Source organism: Diceros bicornis, chromosome 2 (genome assembly GCF_020826845.1).
Source record: "Diceros bicornis minor isolate mBicDic1 chromosome 2, mDicBic1.mat.cur, whole genome shotgun sequence".
Classification (NCBI taxonomy): domain Eukaryota; kingdom Metazoa; phylum Chordata; class Mammalia; order Perissodactyla; family Rhinocerotidae; genus Diceros; species Diceros bicornis.
In genome coordinates this window covers 12,616,549-12,638,970 of record NC_080741.1, presented here as the reverse complement: position 1 = coordinate 12,638,970, position 22,422 = coordinate 12,616,549, and the positions used below count along the sequence as shown (strand labels likewise).

Below are 22,422 nucleotides of genomic sequence, written 5' to 3'. Positions count from 1 at the left end.
TATTGGAGTGTCCCCCCTGTACTACATACCTATTGCATTTTATAATGTAGAACTGCTTCAGGACAGCCTAAGCGCTTGTGCGTACATCCACTTACTCCACCCCCCAGCTGTGTACAATTCAGATTCTCATTTATTTTACTTGTTGAAGTGGCTTTTAGGAATCAGTACAGCCATGCATCGCTTAATGACGGGGATACATTCTGAGACATGCGTTGTTAGGCAATTTCTTCGTTGTGCAAACGTCACAGAGTGTTCTTACACAAACCTATATGGTATCCCCTCTACACACCTAGGCTATATGGCACTAATCTTATGGGACCACTGTCATATATGTGGTCCATCATTGACTGAAACGTCATTATGCAGCACATGACTCCATATATCTTGTCTGTGGTCTGGCCATAAAGTGTTTATAATAGTTCTGTTACAAAATTTTAATGTTTATTAGCAGTAATAGACACTGATAACTTCAGTAGCCAATATTTATTGAGTGCTTTCTGTGTACCACATCACGAAATACTTTACATGGCTTATATCATGTATCATCTTTACAAGTCTGTGAGGCATAGATATTGTTTTTTCCTGGAAGGTGACTTTCTTTGTGTAATGTGTGTATTTTCTTGGAACCAGAAATGACTGGATAGGAATCATAGCCTCTATGCTAACTTTGCTTTTTGTTTGTATTTATTTATTTTAATTATAGAAAATATTTAATTATAGAATTTATTTAAATTATAATTAATTTAATTCATGTTCATTGTGAAGATCAAGAATACATTTTTGGGTTTTACAGAATATAAAATCAAAACAATTATGAAAGTTTATTACAAATTTTGGGCCCGTTTGGGTTTTATGTTCAATAAGTTTACAAAGTAAATACATTAAACAGCCAAAAAGAAAAAAAGGTAGACAAATTCAAATTAAAAACAAGGATGATTTACTGTAAATAAATCCCTACTACAGTGTGGTCTACCACACAGGCTCTCTTGAGTTCTGCAGTGTATATACTACAGCGTGTACCAATTAGCATAAATAAACTTGTGGCTTCTAAGATTCTCCTTTCAACCTTATATCTAATTAGGTTTTAAGCCTATTTCATAGCTGTTTAAAAATAATATCTGGGGGCCAGCCTGATGGCATAGCAGTTAAGTTCGTATGCTCCGCTTTGGCAGCCTGGGGTTCGCAGGTTTGGATCCTGGGCACAGACCGACGCACCACTTGTCAAGCCATGCTGTGGCGGTGTCCCGTATAAAGTAGAGGAAGATGGGCACAGATGTTAGCCCAGGGCCAATCTTCCTCAGCAAAAAGAGGAGGGTTGGTGACAGATGTTAGCTCAGGGCTGATCTTCCTCACACACATAAAAAATAATATCTGTTCCTTGTTTGAGTATAGATGTCTTTCTTGGATCGAGTTAATTTTGTTTCAAATCTCTTGTAGCCCTACTATTTAAATAATGTGTTGATTTTTGACAATGTAATTGTGGTTTTGATCTTTTGAGGGGTTAAATTTTTAGAATTTCCTATTTAAAACTATAAGTAGAATTTGGGGGAATTATTAAGTTTATTATGATTAAAAGTTTTACCTAATATGATTGTATTTGACTCCAGATAGTTCATATACTAGCATTCACTACTAGTTTTCACATATTTGGTTTTTCCATCAGATTTATCAAGGTACAGTATATATACAATAAAATTCACCCTTTGTTAAGTGTACAGTTCATTGAGTTTTGGCAGATGTACAAGGTACTGTAATCACTACTATAATCAAGATAAAGAACATTTCTGTTATCCCAAGAATTCCTCCATGCCTTTTGCAGTCACTTCCCTGTCTGCTACCTCTTGGTAACCACTGATCTCATCTCTGCTTTTCTAGTTTTGCCTTTTCCAGAATATAATAAAAATGAAAATGTCATAATAAAAATGAAAATGTCGTAAAATGAAAGCCTTTTGTGCCTGGCTTTTTTCAGTTTTAGTATAATGATTTTGAAATTCATCCAGGTTGTCTCTTTCTGTTGCAGAATAGTAGTCTATTGTATGGATGTACCTCAGTTTGTTTATCCTTCATCAGTGGATGGACATTTCGGTTGTTTCTAGTTTGGGGATAGTAAGAGTAAAGCTTCTATAACATTCACGGACAGGTGTTTGTGTGGACATATACTGTATCGGGATTTCTCCTGGGTCAAAACCTATGAGAGGGATTGCAGGGTTACAGGACAGTTAATATGTTTAACTTTGTAAGAAACCACCAGACTTCCTTTTTTTTTCAAACTGTTTTCTGAAATGCCTCTACCATTTTGCACTCCCACCAGCAATGTATGAGTTTCCAGTTGCTCTTTATCAGCACTTGCTGTTGTCAGTTTTTTAAGTTTTAGCCATTAATAGATGTGCAGTGGTATCTCATTGTGGTTTTAATTTTAATTTGCATTTCCCAGATGACAACTGATTTTGAAAAATCTTTCTGTGTTTATTTTCATCCATATATCTTTTTTTTTTTTTTTGCAGATATCTTTGTATTTTAGATGTGTTTTTTTTTTCTTTTTATTGCAGTAACATTGGTTTATAACATTATATAAATTTCAAGTGTACATTATTATATTTTGATTTCTGTGTAGATTACTCATGTTCACCACCCAAAGATTGATTACCATCCATCACCATACACATGTGCCTAATCACCTATTTCGCCCTCCTCCCTCCCCTCTTCCCCTCTGGTAACCACCAGTCCAGTCTCTGTCTCTATACGTTTGTTTGTTGTTGTTTTTATCTTCTACTTAGAGTGAGATCATACAATATTTGACTTTCTCCCTCGGACTTATTTTGCTTAGCGTAATACCCTCAAGGTCCATCCATGTTGTCACAAATGGCCAGACTTCATCCTTTTTTATGGCTGAGTAGTAGTCCATTGTGTACATATACCACATCTTCTTTGTCCATTCGCCCCTTGATGGGCATCTAGGTTGCTTCCAAGTCTTGGCTATTGTGAATAATGCTGCAACGAACATAGGGGTGCGTGTATCTTTACGCATTCATGTTTTCATGTTTTTTAGGTAAATACCCAGCAGTGGAATAACTGGATTGTATGGTAGTTCTATTCTTAACTTTTTGAGGAATCTGTTATTTCTTGTCTTGTTAATTATAGGCATCCTGATAGGCATGAGGTGATATCTCATTGTAGTTTTGATTTGCATTTCCCTAATAATTAGTGATGTTGAACATCTTTTCATATGCCTGCTGGCCATCTGTATATCTTCTTTGGAGAAATGTCTGTTCAGATCTTTTGCCCATTTTTTAATTGGGTTGTTAGTTTTTTTGCTGTTGAGATGTATGAGTTCTTTTGTTTTTGTTTTTTGTTTTTGTTTTGTGAGGAAGATCAGCTCTGAGCTAACATCTGTTGCCAATCCTCCTCTTTTTTGCTGAGGAAGATTGGCCTTGGGCTGACATCCATGCCCATCTTCCTCTACTTTATACAGGATGCCGCCACAGCATGGCTTGACAAGCAGTGCATCCGGACCTGCGACCCCCGGGCGGCTGAGGCAGAGTGAGTGCACTTAACTGCTACGCCACCAGGGGACCCCGATGTATGAGTTCTTTATATATTTTGTGCATCCATATATCTCTTGTTCAAGTCTTTTTGAGTTGTTTTTATTATTGAGTTGTGTTTCTGAATATAAGCGCTTTATCAGATAAGTGTTTTGCAGATATTTTCTCTCAGGCTGTGGCTTCTTTTCATTTCCTAACAGTTTCTTTCAAAGAAACAGTTTTCAAACTGGTTAATTTTGGTGAAGTCCAGTTTATCAATTTTCTTCTTTTATGATTTATGCTTTTTTTTTCTTTTTTGGTTCATCTAAGAAATCTGTGCCTAACCCAGTCAAAAAGATTTTTCTCCAAATGTTTTCTTCTAGAAGTTTTATAGTTTCATGTTTTACATTTAGATCTGTGATCCATTTTGAGCTAATTTTTAAAATATAGTATGAGGTAAGAGTCAAGTTTTATTTTACACGTGGATGTTCTCTCTTTTTAATTTTTTGTATTAATTTTTCACTCTTTTATTAGTTGCAGAAAGTTTTTTTCAATTTTATTTTTTTGATAGCATGTACTCTTTTTGTGTGTGTGTGTGTGTGTGAGGAAGATCAGCCCTGAGCTAACATCCGTGCTAATCCTCCTCTTTTTGCTGAGGAAGACCGGCTCTGAGCTAACATCTATTGCCAATCCTTCCTTCTTTTTTTTCCCCCAAAGCCCCAGTAGAGAGTTGTATGTCATAGTTGCACATCCTTCTAGTTGCTGTATGTGGGACGCGGCCTCAGCATGGCCGGAGAAGTGGTGCATCGGTGCGCGCCCGGGATCCAAACCAGGCCGCCAGTAGCGGAGCACGCGCACTTAACCGCTAAGCCACGGGCCGGCCCAGCATGTGCTGTTAACATCAGTATGAGTTACTCTTTCTTGTTTAATGTTTCTTGTCTTAAATTTTATTTGGAGTGATATTGCTGCCATGCCTGCTTTTCTTTTATTATATATTTTATGTATATGCATTTTTAAGATTCTGGAGGTAGAATTGTTCAGTATATTTCTGTGGTGGGCTGCTTTTCTTTTTCTTCCTTTACTGCCCATTTTGGAGATCCATGTTACCTCTGACACAGTCTCTGCTTTTCTGTTTCACTGCAGTCAGAGTTCTTCCAAGTGATTTTCCTCTGGGTAGAAAGCAGTTCTCAGGGCTTCGCTGGGTAGCTGTTAATGCCTTAAGAGAAAATTATTTCCCACTCTTGGCTTTAAAAAGAATAATTACTCAGCCTATCTTTTATATACCTTTAAAAAGTTTAAATAATTTCATTTGTTTAGAGCTTTTATTTTGTTGTTGTTTTGGTGATCAGTCTTTGTATTTAAATTGGATTCTTCGAGCTAAGCCTACCCACTTTGCACAGATTTCCACATGTGGGCCTAACAGATACTGATTTTGAGACTCAAATGCTGTGTTTTTTTGTAGGTGAAACACTTCTGAGTACTTGGATATTTAAAATAGGAGACAGTGTGATTATCCATCAGTAGTTTATATCTTGTTGCTCTGAAGATCATTTCTTGAGTTTTGAAAAGTAAGATAGGAGTTTGAGAGAGAGGATATACCTCTAATAATGGTCTAGGTTTCAACAGAGCCACAAGTAATATCTGGGTGAGAAGCACCAAATATACCCCTAGAACAGTATTTAAAGCTATGATGTGACTTACCAGTAAATTTTAGTAACAACTGCTGTTAGTAACGAAAGCAGACTAGAGTCTTTTAGCTAATTATTCTTGCTAGGTAGATATTAAGCTCAATTCTTTTTAGCTACTGAGGGTGTTGATATGCAGTCAAATAAATGAAACATTAAAAAATTTTCTTAGTCTCCTAAAATCAAAATTTATCTTAAATTTTAGTACCTTGGCAAAGCCCCAGTTGCCTACTTGTGTTACTGCTCTGCACATGTGTACTAGGTTAGGAATTAAGTAGATAAGTTTTGTCCTTTTTGTTTTTTTGTAGATGTGGTGGTACAGTGGGAGCTATTCTGACATGTCCACTCGAAGTTGTAAAAACGCGGCTGCAGTCATCTTCTGTGACACTTTATATCTCTGAAGTTCAGCTGAACACCATGGCGGGAGCCAGTGTCAACCGAGTAGTGTCTCCTGGACCTCTCCATTGCCTAAAGTGAGAGCACAGTATTCATGATTTTTTTTTTTTAGTCTGTCTGTCTTAATGATGCCCATATGTTTGTTTATATTCTGCCATACTTGGAATCTTCTGATCCATAGTCAGACACGTTATCCATTGTGCCACTGGCCTGTTACTATATTCTGCCATATTTAAAAAAATTTTTTTACAAACTTAATGACAGAGTTACTCTGAATTATATTCATTAGAAATGATGATCCTTAATGGAGAGGAACAGTTAGTTGGATAATATAAAATATAATATTTCCAAATGATATGTATTTGGAATATTTTTTAGAAAACATTAGAATATTTGGATAATCTATGTTTATCCAGTGGATTTATTTTCTAAAGCTATTGTAGGCATTTTATTTTGGATTATTAATTCATTTATCCTTGAAATGTGATGGTATTAAATGCTAACTCTTTTTGTGTGTTTTTAATTTTCCAAGTACTCACACAAGTAAGTACATCTCATTAATGGCAGAGTGTGATTTTTATATAACCTCAACATAACTGAGATTTAAAGCAGAGTTCTACTGGTTTTAAAATGGAATTCATTGTTTATTTGACATTTCTTGATGGTTTGAAAAAGATTTTGTTTTACATTTTACCATACTTCATTATGTTACAAATTGGATTTGAGATTTCAAAACTATTGAAATTAGGTTTTATGTGTTTAAATTTAAGTAGGTAACTGAACGCCTTGTGTGTCTGCCTTATCAGCTCACTTGGGACATAATCTATTTGAACTTAGTTCAGTAGTGTTTATTTTGTAGTAGCAAATAAACTCATACTGTGTGTTTACTTTCACTGTCAAGAGATTTCATCAGTCTTTTCTTTTTTCAAACTTGCCTAAGTATATGAATAGGTAGAATAAAATTGTTAACAATTTTGGATTAAAATGCCATAGTTATAGATAAATACTTCTTTTGATTTTTTTTAAAATTTTTATTTATTTATTTTTTTCCGCCAAAGCCCCAGTAGATAGTTGTATGTCATAGTTGCACAGCCTTCTAGTTGCTGTATGTGGGACACGGCCTCAGCATGGCCAGAGAAGGGGTGCGTCGGTGCGCACCCGGGATCCGAACCCGGGCCGCCAGCAGCGGAGCACACGCACTTAACCACTAAGCCACGGGGCCGGCCCAATACTTCTTTTGATTAATAGAGTACTTTAATATCATGATTTTGACATTTATTACCACTGATTACCTCTCCTTAAAATTCTTCCTTTGACCTCTATGACAATACTATATTTTTTATTCTGTTTTTCAATGGTTTGCCTTCTCTGACTTTCCTCACAGGAACTGTAGGAATTCCTCTGGGCTCTGATTTAATTTCTCAGTTTTTCAGGCCCTCTTATGTAAGTGTCAAATTAACGCGTTTTCACCTGTCAGCAGTATACAGGTGACGTCCAGGTCTGCATTTTCTTGCCTTAACACTACATCCTATGATGTAGTATTGTTCCCATTGTTTCCCTACTCAGGGGCTCTGTCCTAATCAATCTGTTTCATGACTGCCGCTTCTTTTTTTCAACATCTTTATTGAGATATAATTGGCATACCACAAAAATCACCCATTTAAAGTGTACAATTCACTTGTTTTTAGTGTATTCACAGAGTTGTGCAACCATCACCACATTCTAAATTTAGAACATTTTCTTCATCATCAGAAAAAGAAATCCTTGCCCCGATAGCAGTCCTCATTTTCTCCCCTACCCCCAGCTCCAGGCAGCTACTAATCTACTTTCTGTCAATATAGATTTGCCTATTCTGGACATTTTATGTGAATGGAATTAAACAATATGTAGTCTTTTGTGACTGATTTCTTTCACTTAGCATAATGTTTTCAAGGTTCATCCATGTTGTAACAAGTATCTTTTTATTGTCAGATATTCCATTGTATGGATATGTACCACAATTTGTTTATGCACTCATTGGCTGATGGGCATTTGGGTTGTTTCCACTTTTGGGGTATTATAAATAATGCTACTGTAGGGACATGTGTTTTCATTTCTCTTGGGGATATACTAGGAGTGGAATTTCTGGGTCATACAATAACTTTATGTTTAACATTTTGAGGAACTGCCAACCTGTTTTCCCAAGTAGCTGCATCGCTTTACATTCCCACCACCAATGAGATTTCCAGTTTCTGTACATCCTTGCCAGCGCTTGTTGATGTGTCTTTTTGATTACAGCCATCCTAGGAACTTTAGGAATCCCCCAGGGCTCTCTTAGTTTTATAGGTGGCTCATGGATGACCTTCAAGAGGTCTATAAATTAGATGAAATTGTATGTAAAATTATGAGTGTTTGCACATGTGCATTTTTTTTAAAAGGACACTTACCTTCCTAATTTCTCAAAGGGATTTATGATAGAGAAAAGGCTATCAAACACTGAATCTTCTAAGTGTGCTCTATAATTGGTCATTCTTAACTCTGCTTCTGTCTAATCTAGTTTTATCAAAAGTAGTTCTGTATCACCTGTTTCAGTCATCTGGAAGCATGGTAAAAATGCAAATTGCTGAGCATTGTCCAGCACCTATTGACTCAGAATACTTCGAGGGTGAGATCAAAGAAATCTGCCTTTTAAACAAATGCTCCAGTAATAATGATAATAATAATATTAAGATTTACAAAATGCTTATTGTGTGCCAGGCACTCTTTTAAGCTCTTTATATATTAACTTATTTATTCCTTAGAGTAACTCAAAAAAAGAGTACTATTTTTCTGTATTTATTGCTGATGAAAATAGGGATAAGAGAAAAGTTATTACTTGATGTTCTTACAGCTAATTGGTTACCAAAATTGGTCTTGATATTGAGAAGTCTGGCCCAACAACTCAAGCCCTTAATTAACTGTTACGCTCAATTGCCTTTCAAGAGATCATTCTTAAGCGTATAGATGTTTGAGAACCACTAGCCTGGTCTGTTAACTCTGAATTAAAATACCTACTCTTCCTGAATATCTGTTTCTTCTTACCTCTAAAACTTAATTTAATAATTCACCCTCAGAAAGCCTTCCATGACTTAGACATGTCTCTCTTCTTTTCTCTGCTGGGCATATATATCTAGCTTGTATAGTATTTGCTTGTTAATATGATCTGTTAAATTATTTGTTTCAATATAATTCTTTTTTTCACGACTGGACAGCAGATTTCTCAGTGGCAGGGGCCTCACCCTTTCTTTTCTGTCTCCTTACTCTGCTTAGTCTTTATATAGTAAGTATTCAATGTAGTAAATGTTAACTGAGTAGAGGGAGGAATGGTAAGAGGCCAGCCGTTATAGTACCCTAAAGGATGTTAGGGTGATAGATTTTTGCCATAGCATTTCACTGGAATGATAAGATGAGATAATGCTGCAGTACTGAGAGAATTTTCCAATGTTGAAGAAAGAACCTCAAATACTAGGGGGAACTACATTTTTAATTGCGAATTGAATTTGCTAGTAAAGATAGTACATTTAAGAGATTAAAGATAAGAGTAGCATGATCATATGAAAATAAATGTAGAAATCTATATTGATATGTCTTTAGAACTTTTAGGAAAGAATCTGAATGGATTTTTTTTATTATCACTACTAAATCTATTATCAGTCTTCAGTAATTTATGCTGTGTTAAGAAAAACAAGGAAAACTGACCAGAGCAGCGTAACATAGTACAAACATATGGGATTTAGACTCTAAGTTTGCTATACAAATAAAGTACCAGACTTTGAAGGACGTTGCTTTCTAAATAATATTTTTCTCTTTCAGGGTGATCTTGGAAAAAGAAGGACCTCGTTCCTTGTTTAGAGGATTAGGCCCTAATATAGTAGGGGTGGCCCCTTCCAGGTAAAAAAAAAAAATTTTTTTTAAGCAAAATTGTGTCAGTCTTTCTTGTTTCAAGCTTCAGAGGGGAGATGCTGAAGAGAAGTCTAGGTGGTAAGGATAAGGCACTGTGGTATAACAGATGGGTATCAGTAACCATCTAAAAGAATGGGCAGATTGCACCATGTAGGGGTACATAGGACCTCTTAGGGAGATACTTGTGAAGCAGTTTTTGCACTAAGTTCAAAAGGCAAAGAACAAACTAAAGGAACCAGCAGTAAGAAAGGGGAAGATCTGCATCTCTAGAACTAACCCTATTTTTTGGCTTAGGGGACAAGCCAAACAGAATGGTTTCATTCCCTGTTAAAGAAACTGAAAAGGCCTTAATACATTAATTTGTGATTTTTCTCTATCTTTTTATCTTAGATTGACTTCTTCTGTGATAGAACACTGTGTAGAGTTCACAGTCAGAGAGAAGATACATACCCAGCTCTCTGTATCCAAACAGTGTACCAGATCCATGTCTCATTATTCATTGTGTTTCAGCTTTTTGTGGGCTCTTTTCTCTCTTTTTAAAAAAATTATCCAAAATTCCATCCTTATTGTAAAACTAAAAGAATGTGTAGCATAAAGCTTGACATTTCACCTTAAACACAGCACCTCTCACCCCATGCACCTTCCCACACGTACTTAACTCGTGTCCCCTAGGATAACCATCATTAATAAACAATTTGGTGTATAGTCTTCCATTAATTTTTTTGGTTTATCCTGTACATAACATGTTTAATATGTATACTTATTTACATAAATTGAATCATATTAAAAATATTTTGCCAAATTTGTCTTGAAGCTTTTTTCATCAAAATATGTAGTTTTTTTAAATTGTATGACTATCGCCTCATTAATAAACATTCCTTTATTGATAAACATTTAAGTTTATTTCCAGATTTTTGTTATTAAAAACAATGGTTTTGTGAACATAGCTGTGCCTTTGTTTTTGAGTACTTAAGCAAGTATATTTCTCTGGCTAGTTACCTTTAAGTAGAATTTCTCAATAAAAGGATATATGCACGTTTAAAAGTAATGAATAATGCTCAATTGCCCTCTGAAAAGACATCCTATATTTTTATTCTCAAGTAGTGAATTAGTTGTTCTTTATCAACATATTAACAATGTTGGCTACTATCCATGTCTTTTAATACTTGCCAAACAGATTAAACATGATTTTTTACTGTTTTAATATACATTCGTTTAATTTTTGGTACAGGCACGCCCTTTTTGTAATTATTTGTATATCTGTTCTGTGAATTCCATATATATTTTTTCCTTGCCCATTTTCTCATTAGGATGTCTTTCTTTCTTATTAATTTCTAGGAATGCATTGTTTATTTCTCTTCACAATTTAGCATCATTAAATGTATCCTGTTTTTTTTCTTTCTCATAAAGTAGAATGCTTCATTTTAAATTATATTAACTTCTCTTTTTTCTTAAGCACATTGAAAAAGGCACAACAGTGAGACTCTCCCCATTTCTACCTATTTGTCTACTCTGTCCATCATTGGACAGATAATCAAGGTTGTTGGGAAATAACAGGTTATTTGATACAGCAAGCAAGCAAATCAGTGCCTAGAAAGCTAAACAGTGAGGAGGTAGTTGGCATCCATCAAGTCATAGTCAATAAGTTAACAGGAGAAATATTTACAAACGTAATGGAATGTTTCCTAATGTTGGAAACCATGACCTGACTTGATGGGGCTGATTTCTTTTAGAATTGTTTTGTCTATTTTAGGATTCTGTGAACTACTCTGTATATAGTATAGATTAGAATATACCACTGTATCTCAAAATTGTTTAACATATACTTTGATCAGTTGGATCAGTACCACCTCCCTCTCACCACGAAAATAACCCAAAACATTTATATATATATTTAGATGCTCATACTACATTTAGTTAACTCAGTTAAGTGTATTTAATTTAGGCTTAGCATTACATATGCCTTCCAGCCTTATTCATGTCAAAATCTTAGACAAATACTTTGTTTCAGTTACTCAGTTGCCACTGAATTATTGGGGTGAAGGGGGTGGGGGTGTCTGAGGATGCTTTACATTTGAGGAACTTTACATTTGAGTGTGTCTTTTTCTTAATGAGTCGATACAAAAAGTACTCAGAGTCTTTATGGAAAAAAATGTGTAAATTAACCTGACATTACATGAGAATGTGGCTAAGACTTTATGTTTTTGGATTTCTCCACTTTAAAATTTTTATAAAAGATCAATTTACATGTCATTTAAATCTTATGAATTAAGCAACATGCTTATTGATAAAATTTAAATCTTTATTTTAGAGCAATATACTTTGCTGCTTATTCAAACTGCAAGGAAAAGTTGAATGGTGTATTTGATCCTGATTCTACCCAGGTACACATGATTTCAGCTGCAATGGCAGGTATGAATATATAATATTAAAAAACAAAATTTTCTGAAACCTATAGACTTAATATTGAATTATACTGAATTTACATTGTAAAGTTAAGACAATGTGCTTTTCGTTAATTAGCATCTGCAAACACGATTTTTATATTTATTAGTATACAATAAATTTGATCAGGAGGTACATGTAAAATCTGTTGTCAGTTGGCATTTTTGTAATTAGGATTTTGTAATAACATACAGGTAGCATAGTATTTACATTGTCTTGTGTAGTTCACTGAATATTTAGTGATCTCTTTTAACAGTTCTAAGAATCCAACCATAATTACACTATAAATAAGTTATGGAGCTGTAATTTACTCTTCTCTCCTCAATTTCTGTTAGTGCCTTTTCTCTTTTTGCTGCATGTTTTGGCTTCTGTCTGAAATGTGCCGGCAGTTCTTGGTAAAGTATTCATTTTGTCCTGTGCTCAAATGCTGAAATTTTTGTGAGTGATGTATTATTGATAGCTAAGAGTTACTATACTGTATGTATTTTGAAAAATACATGTAGCATTCCATGTAAATCATACTAGATAGCACTTGAAATTTAGGCACTGGCTATGTGTACATGCTTGCTGTAGGAATGTTTCCAGGAACTCATCTATCATCGTTGATGAGTATCTATGATTCTGAATTAAAAAACAACTAGTCCTGCGCCTCTGCACTGCCTTAAAGATAAACTAGGCGATCGGTTTGACTAGTCTGGTTCTGGAATCATTATCTGCCATGCATGTTAGACAAAGCCATGACCTTTGGTTCTCATTATAAAATTCTCTATAGAACAGTTTCCTGAGACTTGTTGCGTATTTAACCATACCTCACATCTCCAAATTATGCTATGACTTATAAAGCAAATTATAACTACTTTATCAGCTTTTGATCAATAAATTGAATGTCAATTATGTGCTTAATAATGAATGCCTTAAATTGTTAACCATTTTTTGTTTAGAAATAAATTGGATCGGTTTGAACCACATAACTTAATGAACTAAGTGTAAGTTTGAAATACTAATTTCTGAAAGGTCAGTAGCCATATAATAAATTTAGCATATACCTTTCAAATTGTTCCAAGGTTTTTAATATTTAGTAATTGTTGACTGACTCATTGAAGTTTTATAGCTAGAAGATACAACTTTAAAGATCAAGGTGGTGAAATACTCTTATTTACCAGTGAGATCTTGGGCAAGTTATATGTGAAGCTCTATTACCTTATCCTTGGAATGAGTAGGTTGGTGTACATAGATTTGGATTTTGAGAATTATTTAGTGCCATAGAGATTATCTGGTTACAACTAGAATTATTTTTTAATGTGCTTTTTACAGATGTTCAATACAAATAGATATGATTTTCCCTCTACAAATTTGAGTGGGTATAAAGTAAAAGTGGCCAATTTCAAACTGTATAACCACTGTATTAGGATCTTTAAGAATATATTTTTGGATTACCAGTGTTTATGTTTTTGTTTTTTAACCCCAGACAATTATTTTTAAAATATTAATCTTTCTTTTTTGAAAGCATTGAAATCAAGAAAGTAGATAAGCATCATTTTAAGTTGAGTATAGTTGTTACATATTCAGTATTTCAAATTTAGAGTTTCGGAATACCTTAATTCCCACTGGAACATCTTTTTTCATTGGAATATCTCATCAGAATTTATTACTATATTTGTATCGCTTTGCAAAGAATTTTACTACAATTGTCATTTTGCACTTTTTTCTCAAATGTGGGCAAATGTTAACTCATAGTTTGCTTTTATCTATTTGATACTATTTCCCAACTTGAATTCCTTGAATTTTGGTAAATTGATAGTCTTATACTTATTCAGAGATTATTACACTATACATTTATTATGTAATTTGAAAATACTTCTTCCATTTGTTTGCAGTTACATTTTTCTGAGAATTGTGCTTTCAGAGCTTCCTTGCACTATTCATGAGCATTAACATTTAGCTTCACGGTTTTTATACATAACTGTGTGGTTGGTGAAACTGAGTGGTCCCCTGCAGATTCATTAAGGTAGACTTTTGCCCCCTTCATTCTTGAAATAATGTAGACCAGATTGCTCTGGTTTTTATTCAGAATCATTTTTAGAGGTCTTCTAAATATGAATTGAGGGTGCAAAGTGCTTAGAGGCAGTCATGTGAAAAATCATTTTTTAACTGGCTATTCAAAAAAAATGCTAACCTTGTCACTTTAGTATCCAAAAAATGCCATTAATGATATTGCCTGCAAGATTTTGCCACATCAAACAAACAGCACACACATTAAGGATTTAGTAACATACCTTGGACCTAATTTTAATTCTGAGTAACCTCTTAAGTCAGTTTAATTTTGCATTTTATCTATATGAACTAAAAAGTTTCGATACTAAACCTTTTCTATTAAAAGGACAGTTTATTTAAAGTGGGTCTTAATTTCATTTGTTGTAGTGTTTCAAGGGAATACTATAAGAATTTGTAAATTTCTAAATTTGAGCTATAAATTTTAATGCTTTGAAAAATTTTTTTTCCAATTGCAAGGTTATTTAATCAAATGAAATAATGTTGGCTCTATGTTTTGCCTGCCTTTTTTTCCCCCTACATATGAGCTTTGTCAGACTAAATGTATCTTAGCTTTTGAGGGTGTTTGTTTTGTTGAGGATATTTGTGTTGTTTTGTTTAATTGAACTTGCATATCCCTCTGTATACACCTAGACACAGACAGGTGTGTATACAAAAAATTAAGTTTCTTCTTTCTTTATAGTAATTCCCAACTTGCAGAAGTTTTTATCTGGAATGTATATACTTTTATATATATTACAGATTTAAAGGGAATGAATTCTGACTTTTATTGGATTATATATTCAAACAGTTATTGCTCAATTTTTTGAATACCAATAATTAATTGTTTAACATTTACTACATAGCTAGTGGGTTTTATTTGCTTATAGCATTCACTGTTATTTTTTGAGATATATTTTTCTATTTGACTTAAAGTTTATTATTAAAGGTTAAGTTTTTACTCATTAAATAGAAATTTTGTCTTGCATATATGAAATATTTTTTAAAATATTTTCTTCGTCCATGGCAGTTCATTCAACCAGGAGGATGGTTGGATAGATGTTTTGTGTGTTTGTGTGTAAACATTCTTCCTGTTTTTTGTTTTTTAGAACACAAGAAATTAAATACAAAATAATCCAAAATATTCCATAAAAATGGATGTGCAATATTACTGGCAATAGTGCAAAAAGGTGAAAGGTACTATTGTAGCAACATATGTTTTATAAAAAAAAAATTTATGAATAGTTACAAAATGAAGTTACTTGAATATTCTGTTTGGCTTTTGTTTTTAAGATTTACTAAGTAGGCTAATAAAGAATAGAAAATTGTGATTTCAACTCTAATCATGGTAGATAATAACGGTAGGAAGATGGGATATGATAATCTCCTCTAAATATTTTCTTAGATTCCCCTTTGACAAGGTTAGCATTTTTTCTTTAAGGCAAAATTGATCTTCTTTTAGGTAAGTATTTGGACTCTGAAACTGCTACAGATGGCAGAATTTTCAGTACTCGGTGCATTTTTTTTTTTTTTAATTTATGGCCCATTCTGATATTCTTTTCTAACTTAAAATTTTCAAAGAAGTTAGATCTCACAGTAAATATTTCTCAAATCCTTCCAATGGGATTCATTTTGTACACATGTTTCTGATGAGGTCACTGCTTGTTGTTATGATACAGAAAAGCCTGTGTCTATTTTAGGCATTTACTGTACATTTCTCCCGAGAAAAGAGTGAGATCGTGTCATCTCATGCTCCCCATCCGCAGGTCACTTCCTGTAGAAATATGGACTAACTTAAACCTCGTGAGTACTGATCTGAGCATCTCTTGCAGCCTCTAGTATAAGAAACACACCCTGGGAATTTATAATAGCTGTGGAATTAATAGAAGGCGGGAAATGAACTTTTATTTCCTGAATTTGTGTGTGCATTATCTGAGTATTTTATGAAACTTTAATTCTGATTCCTCTGTAATAGTCCTTCTAGAAGAAAGAATGGGATAATTTTTCAGTCATCATGTAATGAAAGCCTGGGATCTTCAGCTTGGCCATAATAGCCTTGACCTCTAAAGAATTTGATAACTGTATTTAAGATACACATAGTTGTAAATGGTATCATACCATCCTACAACTTCTAGAAAACATAGTTGTTCCTTTTGCTTAGCATAACATATCCAAAAAGTCTAATATCTAAAAAGTCTAAGACAATGCTTTCCATTCTCTTGTCTGTTGATACTTGGCTTTCTACTCTCTTGCAAATCATTGATCTTAATACCTACCCTTAGTTTCCAAATAAATGCAGGATAAGAATATATGGGATCTTAGGTGTTTTAGTTTTAATAGGTTTTTTGTGGGTTTTTTTAGTTTTTTTTTTTTTTTTTTTTACTAGTTTTAATACATATCTCTTAGACAGTTAGGTGGGCTTTGATCTTACAGAAGTTAATTAAAATAAAAAGTACCGAAAATGCAATACTACAGGTATCACTCACTTAATGAAATAGACATTTTCAGCAAGTTTACTGTAAGCTGGATTTCTGTTTAATATGGTTTTTAATTGGTTTACATTATCAAATGGAGTCTTAGATGAAGCAAAACTTTAAAAATTGCATTTTAAAAGAAAAAGCTTTCTAATAAAATACTAACCACACTACTAACAATATGGCCAGTGTACTGCCACTTTGCTTTAACTGACTGTGGAACAATATTAGTTCTTCTTAACCTACAAATAGATCCTTCGTATACCTCTAAGTCAATTTTATTGTATAAAATTGGGTGCTCAGAATATTAATATGAATTAGCATATTATCAAAATGTAACCAATTTTAAATGCCAAAATAATTGGAAATTTCTAAATTTCAGGGGCACCATTCCCAATTCCTTGTGTATGTTTGTCTTAGAAGAAGTAGGAAGATAAGTTTAGCTTTGGCTGTTTGTCAATATCAGATTGCTTTGCCGTATATAATTCTAAGCTAGTGGTACATTTTTGTTTCCTCCCACTTGTTTTATTTCTTGAATTAATAGATTATGTATTTCTAGATTTAATTAGCCTAATAATGTCTACTTAGTTCATTAGAGTGTCTTTAAGAGAAAGTCATAGCCTAAAACTCAAGGACCAGCGTTTTAACCAGTAAAGGACCAATAGCTAAAAACCTGTGGATTGTGCCTAGATTCTTTATGTAACCTGATGGTTTGCTGGCAGTTAGGCTAGTGTCTTTATGAAGAGAGCCAGCTTATTATTGGGAGAGTTGAGCCAAAACAGCTGTTGTCAGCACAGGTTACTGATGACAGCAGTTATATGGCCCTAACATGACAACATTCTCTCACTTAGCTGAATTTTAATGTGTCCTGTTCCATAGGTTAATTTGTGTCTGGAAATGAATTTTAGTTAAGTGAGAAATACCTGTTGTTTGCTTCCTGTCATTTTTTATTAATATGTACAGAGAATAATTAAAATTATAATTTAAAGGTGTTTAAAATATTTATTCCTAATAACATTTATTAGTATTTATTGTAATATTTTAAAGTTCATATATGGGGTTTTTTCCAGCCTCTAATTGAGGGATTTTGTGACTTGGAAGAATATTAAGCTTGAGTACTAAGTTTATATTTTTAGAAAGAGAACTTTTATTTAAAACAAAACCTTGGTGCTTATCTTCTTTTCAAATAAAGTATAATAAATTGAATGAGAGTTTTACCTAAACAGGCTTTTTTTAAAAAAAGTTTCCTACAAGGATATTCCCAGTTTTAGGCTTTTAAAATTTAATAAAAAGCAAATATTTTTTCTTAAATTAAAAATTCCACAGAATGATTAATAAAAACCATTGTGAGTAATGCAGAGTATTTTGTTGGTTTGTGCTGGTTAGCAGCTTTTTGCTAATAAACCCATAATATTGCTGTACATTTTAGCTTAATACAAATATTTAAGTTTAAAAGTAAAGAATCATTAAATGACCAGAATACTGATATCCGATGCCTATTTGCTTTAAAATATAATTTTAATCTTTAGTTTGACTTTTTCCCTGAGAAAAATTATGTTCAAGAGAAGAAAAAAATAATACTCTTTAATTTTATTCTCACTTAAGCCAGGCCATGCAAGAAAAGTCTTTTCCAAACAAAATATTTAAACTGGTCTGACAGTTTCTTTTTCTTCTTCTCTTTCCTTTTACTAAGAGTATATGCATGGAAAGAACCTCTTATTTAAAAATGTTCCTGACAACCTGTCCAACACTTTAAATTTTTATTATTTTAGTACTGGCTGATGCTTCAAAATTGTTGGTCCCATTCTAGTTTTACATGTATGTATGTGGTATTAAAAGCACTTAAGAGAAATGGAGACTATGTAACCATTACAAAATTATTAAAGGAGTTGTCAAACCTAACTTTTATTCCATTTATCTTGCTTAATAAATAGATTCAATTTGAGCATCCATTTGTGAAACATCTGGCTGTTTCTACAATGTTAAAACAGTGGATTAAGGGAGTAAAATTTGAGTTAGCTAGTTATCTTACGTTGTAGAAGGAAAAAGAACCTGTAAGACTAAATTCCACTTGGTAATCAATTTAGTAAAATTATTTGTAGATATACCAACCCATACTTACTTTGAAAGCCAAGATAGGTTTATAATTGGTTCTGCACTATATGTTAACTTGAAAAACAAATGATTCCTAAGTACACCATGGCATTTTTGTTCCTGAAAGTACTTTACTCATATTAAATGTGCTGGTTATATTCTACCTTTCTAAAAATAATGTGCTTGACCTGCTAGTATTTGACAGAAAGTATTAAAATAGTTCAGATCCTTAGACATTTCTGCATGTAACTTTTCACTGAATTTAAAGGCCGACTGAATAAATGTAGCTTGATGTAAGTAGTTCTGTGATGTTTGTGTGCTGATCTTAAATGTTCACAAGCAGTATATTAAAACCCTGTTTCGTATAGATGAAGCAATCTTCATAAATTCCCATCATCAAGATTGCGTTTCACATACTGCTGTTTTTCCATAACACTAGGAAGATAGCAAGTAGAAGATATGCACTGGCCAAGAAATACACTGTTCCAGAGATCTGAATTTACTACCTGGAATGAGCCATCTTAGGTGACCACCCTTCTGCACTGATAGCTAGTACATAGTGCTTTAGTGTAAAGTAAACTAGAGCTACCTGCTACCCTGAATTTCTCTCCTCGGTGTCTATAAAAGTGAGAGGGAAGTTCCAATTTGTAACTTTTTGAACTTTTTGAGGTTTTGTATGTGTTTAAGTGAATGAAAAAGAGATCTGTCCTGTCAACCCTAACAGAAACCTTACCTCTGTGGTGCCATTATTTTAACAGTCTTAGTAAGTGTTTATATAAAGTATTCATAAGGCCAAACAACAATCCTTTCTGTTATACAGTCAACTTAAGATAACATTTTAGTAAATGCTGACGTTTCTGTCGAATCCATTTTGTACATAGTGATTTGTGATGTTATTTGGACCCCACTAGCTATTTGTAGGTGAATTTGCATGCTAAAAAGCCCTGGAATACACAACATTTCTATGTTTGTAGAAATGGGTTTCACAATTCAGCTTAGAGAGTAGAGGGCGCCCCTGAGATATTCTGAATATGTTGGGAGAGGAATTTCAGATTTTGCTTTTAAAAGAATCCTTTAGTTATGGTCAGAATTTAAGAATGTAGATTGGAAGTAAAGTACAAATGTTCATGGCTGTATGGATTTGTAAAATAGAAGTGTAAAGCATACATCAGTTAATAGTTTAAATATTTATATGCATTTTCTTTAATATAGATTTATATAAGTTTAGAAACCTTAAAGTTAGTAGTGTGTTCTTCATTTTTACCAGCGTTCATTTTAAACATGTTTGTTTAGGTTTCACCGCAATCACGGCGACCAACCCCATTTGGCTTATCAAGACTCGGTTACAGCTTGATGCGAGGTATGTTAATTCATTAAAACAGAATTAGTTAAAGTTGGTTTCAACTAATTTTTTTCTATAAATTTATATTATTGAGATTCAGTGCCAGATATCTAACCATGTTTTCCTCTTTTGCTGATGAATTTGTTTTTTTATTTTGTTTTGTTTTTAAAACTTGGATCTACCATGAGGAGCAAAAGTAATATGATAGTTGGCAGTATGAGATTTTCCAGGGAAGAGAGTGTATTATGTGTTTTTTTGTTTTTTTCTTTTTTCTTTTAAAAAGAAGAAGAAGAAAGAAATGGATATATTAACCCAGTCCAAGAAGTGATCCTTGCACTACACGGGTGATCATAATCAGCCTCCCAACAGCAAAGTAGCCCACGTGATCCACTAGTCTAGACTGAATCTTTGAGGATCCTTGCTCAAATTCAGTAACCTTATATACAGAGAGTCCTGACATGGGATTTAGCTCTCATATATTCATAGACTTCGTCTGTTACCATTGACCACTTTATGGCAGCGAAATTCATTCATTCAATAAATCTATAGTGAGGTACTGCTAGGTTCTAGAGGTGTGCCAGGAAACAGTGGGGACCAACTTTATTATTATTATTATTTTTTTTTTAAAGATTTTATTTATTTATTTTTCCCCCAAAGCCCCGGTAGATAGTTGTATGTCGTAGCTGCACATCCATTCTAGTTGCTGTATGTGGGACGCGGCCTCAGCATGGCCGGAGAAGCGGTGTGTCGGTGCTCGCCCGGGATCCGAACCCGGGCCGCCAGCAGCGGAGCGCGTGCACTTAAACGCTAAGCCACGGGGCCGGCCCTATGGGGGACCAACTTTAAATGGAATAGTCAAGGAATGGTTTTTTGAGTCCATTTTAAGCAGAGGCCAACAGTCAGTGCAGACCTCACAGGTGCTAAGTTTAGGGCCTTTGGCATGTTCTGGGAACTGAGAGAAGGCCGGAAGCAGTGCAGCTTAGAATCTGGCCATCTCAACTCCTGTTGGCCTTATAAAGGAGGATGGGGAGAAGGTAACACTTAAGTAAAGAGATGATCCTATCTGGTGTATAATAATAATAGTAATGTTAGTAGTTTTGAAATTGTTTTAGCCTTTCAGTCCAGGGTAGACTATAATGAGTTTCCACTGTTTTTTATTTTAGGGTTTGGGAATTAGTGTTGCATCTTATAAACTATAAATAAAACTGACCTAATAAATAATTAACAATTATGCCTGCTTAAATATCTGTTTTCCACATTGTATCATGTTGAACTGTGTGCTATTTGGAGACTTGAAATGTCTGATTCTTGTTTGATCTGGAATAATTTTCAATGAAATCTTAAGTGGTGTAGCAAAACTCAAAAGTTCATTTTTTAAAGCCAAAGATCTGAAAAGTAATGGTAGGTAAGACTTAACCCAAAGGTTAAAAAAAATATGAGATGTCAGTTGATAGTATGCTATTATAAACTGCTGGCAGGTGTGTTTCAGTATGTTATAGGATGTGTCTATAGGGGATCCAGGAAAAGCGTGGCTTAAAACTCTTTAATAGTATTTTTTCACTTATAATTGTAACCCAAGCCAGCACAATTTCTTAGGCTTGGGGATGGGGAATGGGATGGGGTTGGAGTATAGTGAAAAGCTGATGTGAGGATGCTGATTTATGGCGCAGATCAAGAACAGGGTGAAGGGTTCTGGCCCGCTCACGTAGTGGTTAGAGTCACACGCTCCACCTCAGCGGCCTGGGGCTCACAGTTTTGGATCCCCGGCGTGGACCTACGCACCGCTCATCAAGCCGCGCTGTGGCGGCGTCCCACATACAAAGTAGAGGAAGATGGGCACAGATGTCAGCTCAGGGCCAGTCTTCCTCACCAAAAAAAAAAGAAGAAAAAAGAACAGGGTGAAGTATTTGCCTGTTACTCTTGGGACTTGTAGTTCTTGTAACTTTCTCATGAGGAAGGATCCGATGGCAGAAACTAATTACAGTTCGTTGTATGGATCACTCAAATAAGAAGGTATTTATTTATTCAATATCATTAGTTGAGGACAGTTATTAGTTCAAGACAATTATTAGTTCATAAAACTGGAGGAGTCTGTAGGTTATTAGGTAGGTGTCTTAGTTTTGGTTTTATGTGAGAAACAGGTTATATATAATTTATAAATAGGTAAGTTTTCTATTTTTTTCCCTGTGGGTAGCATTTAAACCCATTTCTTATAGATAAGGTTCTATTGGGGGAATCATTGTGTAAGGTAATAAATATTTTTACAGACTCAAAGTTGTGTACTTGTATAAGAGTAGCTGGGGAGCACTAAAGCAGTTTTCTCGGGCACAGTGCTTGGTAAATACTTGAGAACTGTAGAGGTCCTCATTCACTGTTCACCAGGATACGGAAACAAAAATACTGCCATTGACTTCAAAGGATCATGGGAAATTTGACTTTAGTTCACCCTTTTGGGAGGAACTGGGTAGGGTTGGAAGAGTCCCTGAGGTGCACAGAAATTCGGTTAATCATAC

General features: G+C 34.1%; 1 protein-coding gene across 1 annotated transcript in view; it reads left to right on the top strand.

Moving 5' to 3' along the window:
• Positions 1-22,422, top strand: part of SLC25A36 (solute carrier family 25 member 36) — a 38,208-nt gene that overhangs the window by 8,928 nt on the left and 6,858 nt on the right. The window contains exons 2-5 of the mRNA XM_058551974.1: positions 5,515-5,679; positions 9,434-9,511; positions 11,835-11,935; positions 19,861-19,927. Coding sequence (XP_058407957.1) covers positions 5,515-5,679; positions 9,434-9,511; positions 11,835-11,935; positions 19,861-19,927 — 411 coding nt within the window. The remainder of the gene's footprint in view (positions 1-5,514; positions 5,680-9,433; positions 9,512-11,834; positions 11,936-19,860; positions 19,928-22,422) is intronic.